Source organism: Cicer arietinum, chromosome 6, assembly GCF_000331145.2.
Source record: "Cicer arietinum cultivar CDC Frontier isolate Library 1 chromosome 6, Cicar.CDCFrontier_v2.0, whole genome shotgun sequence".
Taxonomy (NCBI): domain Eukaryota; kingdom Viridiplantae; phylum Streptophyta; class Magnoliopsida; order Fabales; family Fabaceae; genus Cicer; species Cicer arietinum.
In genome coordinates this window covers 60,500,410-60,504,831 of record NC_021165.2, presented here as the reverse complement: position 1 = coordinate 60,504,831, position 4,422 = coordinate 60,500,410, and the positions used below count along the sequence as shown (strand labels likewise).

At 32.4% G+C, this 4,422-nt stretch overlaps 1 protein-coding gene across 1 annotated transcript; it reads right to left on the bottom strand.

Moving 5' to 3' along the window:
• On the bottom strand, positions 1-339 carry LOC140920808 (uncharacterized). Its single transcript, XM_073369649.1, has one exon. It carries the CDS (start codon positions 337-339, stop codon positions 1-3), a length of 339 nt encoding a protein of 112 aa, XP_073225750.1.
• Between the last annotated feature and the right edge of the window lie 4,083 nt (positions 340-4,422).

The window sequence follows — 4,422 nt, the reverse complement described above, 5'->3', positions numbered from 1 at the left end:
TCACAAACCTACAATTGGGAGGAGGTTTTCCTTATAAACTACAATGGAACAATAATATTCGCTTCCTTTAACACCCAACTCCTCAATCGTCTGAGTACTCATATCATACCACACTATTTCATCGTCATTTTTTCTCAAGAATATATCACATTTCTCTCCTGCTCCAATAGGATGTTGAACACAAGGTAAGGGCTTGATAATGAACACATTAGCCCACGATTTCTTCACACCAAGTTCACCTAATATTCTTATGTGAAAAGTAGTTGTTTTGTCATACATTATGCGAGCAATGGATCCATTTAATAACACCAAGTGCAAAATATTAAAATGGTCAACCATGTCTGAGGGAAAAGGTGTTGTAAGGAACACCTCATTGCACAAGTTAAATGACACCAAACATGCCGCAACATCACAAGACTACCAGTTTTATTGAAGCAATAGTTTTACATATTTACTTTCATTAGCTTTTGTGAATTTTCATTATCATCAATATAAAATAGATATTATTCGATCAACAATTTTATCTTCATATTAGTATCTTACAAAATCAATAAATACTCATACACAAAATAATTAAATAATTAAATAATTAGATTTTGAAAACTCTATAAAAAGAAAGTCATTCAAAATATGATATTCATATTTTATATAGTAATATTTTTATGATTCGATTACATAATCAGATTATTTCAAAATAAATAAGTAGTCAAATAAATCTACTATTTTAAACTACCACCCAATTACCATTTGAGACATTATTTTCTTTTTCTATTATCTTTCTCCAAATATGAGTGAAAAATGATTTTATATTCTCCTAGTTTGTGATCAACAAAATTCATGACTTAGGTGAACAATATGTATAGTTTGCAATGTAAAGTTAATATTGAAAAAGAAAATGAATATATTAATATATTAAAATATAGTGAATATTGAATAATATAACACATGAAAAATAAATATTTTACACGAAAAATATTCAAATTTAAATCTATTATCCTTTCAAAGAAATATTAAAACTGTATTATTAGAATAAAATGATCATTAATATCACTTCTATAAATAATAATTTTCTTTTTCTCAATTTTATAAAATAAATATTATAAGGAGATAAAAATAATTGGCATAAAAAAAAATACGTTCTTCATTTTTATGGAAGAAATGCATATTTTACATGAAAATTATTTTCTATAATTTTAAGATGAAAAACACTTATTTTAAAAATTATTTTCTAACATTTTAAAAACACTTATAATAATTTTAACATTTTTCTATTTTACACCATATTTCTTTCTATACTACAAAACATATAATATTCGTTTTTTGGTAATAAAATAAATAAAAATATATAAGTTTTTAAATGAGAAAAAATAAAATTTGAGTTATTGCTAATCAACGACATTTTACTCAATTAGCACATACCTTCTTAAAACATCATTCTTAAATAATTGATTTTGTATCTAATCTGTATAAGAAAAATAATATTGAGTTGATTTATTCTAACATTATTATATGTAATCAATTTTTTTTAAAAGTTAAATATATGATTACAACGGTATTAATTTATAAAATTTATGAAATTCACTCTATCATTACAAATATAAATGTCAACACCAAACTTTGTTCAGAGGTAAAAAAATTTGATGCATCTATCTTGCAAGCAGTGACACCAACTTGCAGTGTCCTCTAATGTGCTCTCTATTTTTATGATTTAAAAATAGACAGTTTGATCCTTACTTTTAATTTTTTAACTAAAAAGTAATGAAGATTTTCAAACAAAGAGAATCCAAGATTTGCGTATGCATCTAGATTGGTTCCAACAATATCGCAACAAGTTTTAAACTTCCCTGTTGGTAATACTTTAGTCATGATATCAAAATCATTATAATCAATATGTACTTTAGCCAACTCCAACAATTTACCTTCCAACACATCACGTATCCAATGATACCTCCCATTAATGTGTTTGGATCAACTATGATGTGTCGAATTCTTACCAAGATGAATAGCACTCTGACTATCGACAAATAATACATATTTGTCCTGAATAAATCCAAGCTCCTGCAAGAATTTATTCAACCAAATCATCTCTTTGTATGCTTAAGTAATGGAAATGAATTATGCCTCAATTGTAGACAATGCTACACATTTATATAATCTGGACTGCCAAGCCACAACTCCCTTCGCAAATTTAATCATATATCCTGAAGTGGACTTCCTCGAGTCAATATCTCCATCCATATCTAAGTTGGAGTACCCCACCAAAATAGGTTTGTCACCTCATACATGTAGTACCACAAAGACACCTCAAAATCCGCTTTACAGTATTTCAATGCTCTCTACTTGGATTTGACAAAAATCTACTGACTGTACCAACAACAAACACAATATTTAGTCTTCTACTCACCATTGCATACATCAAACTACCCAAAGCAGAAAGAACTCATTCCATGTCTATTTTCTCATCTTCACTGATGATAGCGTTTCAGCAAGTGTACTGAATCGTTGCAAGTAATAATAAAACGGTAGTACCGAGTGTCGAACTCAAGGATTGCGTTTTACTATTGAATTATATTTAGTTACTAAAATTGAACAAAAAGTTTCCAAATTGATTGAAATAATATTTGAAATTAACAACAGTAATAAAATTGATCCTTTATAATGAGAAAAATGTCAGAGATGAGTTTCACTTCGAATTCAACCTTGGTGTCTAATTTGATCCTAGTTATTGAATTCCTTTATTGAATTATTACCAAATTCTCTTTATTATTCTTGCCCTAATGTCTTAGTGACAGAACCTTTAATTCTAAAGTAACCCTTAATTCCTTAGTAGGTTTAAGATTAGAATAAAGCATTACCGTATAAAAATTCTCTTGTAAATTATAGTTTTGCAACTAATTTAATTGGTTTCATGACCTGCACCTATGTCTAGACTACAAATTCATGAATTTCTCATCTCAAGCATTCGTAAAGTCCACTTCCGTTTCAAAATACAAATCGTAGAACATTTTAATGTTGATCAAGCAATAAAAAGCATTAAGCACAGAGATGAGAAAAATAATTCAATAAACTCATTCATATAACTAGAAATCAAATCATAAAAATAAGGGTTTCATCTTGTTACACTCATCCCTAACAAATAGGGTTTAGTTACTCATGACAGAGATAAAAGAGATAGAGATTAGAGAAGAATTACAAGAAGGATTCATGAATGATTCTTGATAAAACTGCTCCAATGATGTTAGAAACGGCTGTCTTTGAGTTTCTATTCTAGGGCACAAGTCTCCCAACTTCCCAATAGTGAAAAAGATCCCTAAAACAGTAAAAATCTGTGTTTTTATGGTTGCTGGTGCAGGTCGCGCGCCCCAGGCGCGGAAAACGCGCTCCAACGCGTTTGGGCAGTAGCAGATGCTGGAAAAAGTGCTTGGCTTGCGCTTGGGCGCGCTCAGCATCTGTTGTCCGGCGTATATTGCTTTTTTCTCCTCTTTCGAGTCTGAATGTGGTTCCGGTGTTCTCTCATCTTTCTCTCCAGTTCCCAAGTCGCATCTCCAGTAATTGGGTTCCAAATCACCTTGACCAACGAAACATCCTTGGTCCTCAATCGTTTAATCTTCTTGTCATCAATTCTCACAGGTGGTACTTCGAATGACAGGTTATCCTTTAGCTGGATTGTGTCTGGTTCGATCACATGAGATGGATCTGCAAGATATTTCCTCAACTGTGACACATGAAACACGTCATGAATATTGGACAGTATCGGAGGCAATGCAATCCGATAAGCAACATGCCCAATTCGTGCAGAAATCTGATATGGTCCAATGAATTTCGGAGTCAACTTCTTCGATTTCAAGGCTCTACCTACTCCAGTAGTAGGTGTGACTCTCAGAAATACATGGTCACCCTGTTCGAATTCTAATAGTCTGCGACGCTTGTCCGCGTAACTCTTCTGACGATCCTGTGAAGTCTTCATTTTCTCCTTGATCTTCCTTACCTTAGCTGTAGTCTGTTGCACCATCTCCGGTCCGACAATCATACTTTCACCGTCCTTATACCAACACAAGGGCGTTTGACACTTGCGCCCATATAAAGCCTGATATGGTGCCATTCTGATACTTGTGTGGAAACTATTGTTGTAGGTGAACTCAATCAACGGAAGTACATCATCTTAACTTCCTCTATCATCTAATACACATGCTCTCAATAGATCTTCTAGGGACTGATTTGTCCTTTCCGTCTGTCCGTCCGTTTGTGGATGGTAAGCTGAACTCAATCGTAGCTTCGTTCCCAACGCTTCGTGCAATTCAGGTATATCTAAAGGTTGCAACATCCCAGCAGGTCGCTGATGTTCCACCTTCGCTTTCTGACAAGTTAGACAAGTTGATACATACTCCGCTACATGTTTCTTCATTCCTGGCCACCAATAAT

Bases quoted from the DNA above. Each gene is read 5' to 3' on its own strand.
- LOC140920808 (XM_073369649.1), bottom strand. From the start codon at position 339: ATGGTTGACCATTTTAATATTTTGCACTTGGTGTTATTAAATGGATCC.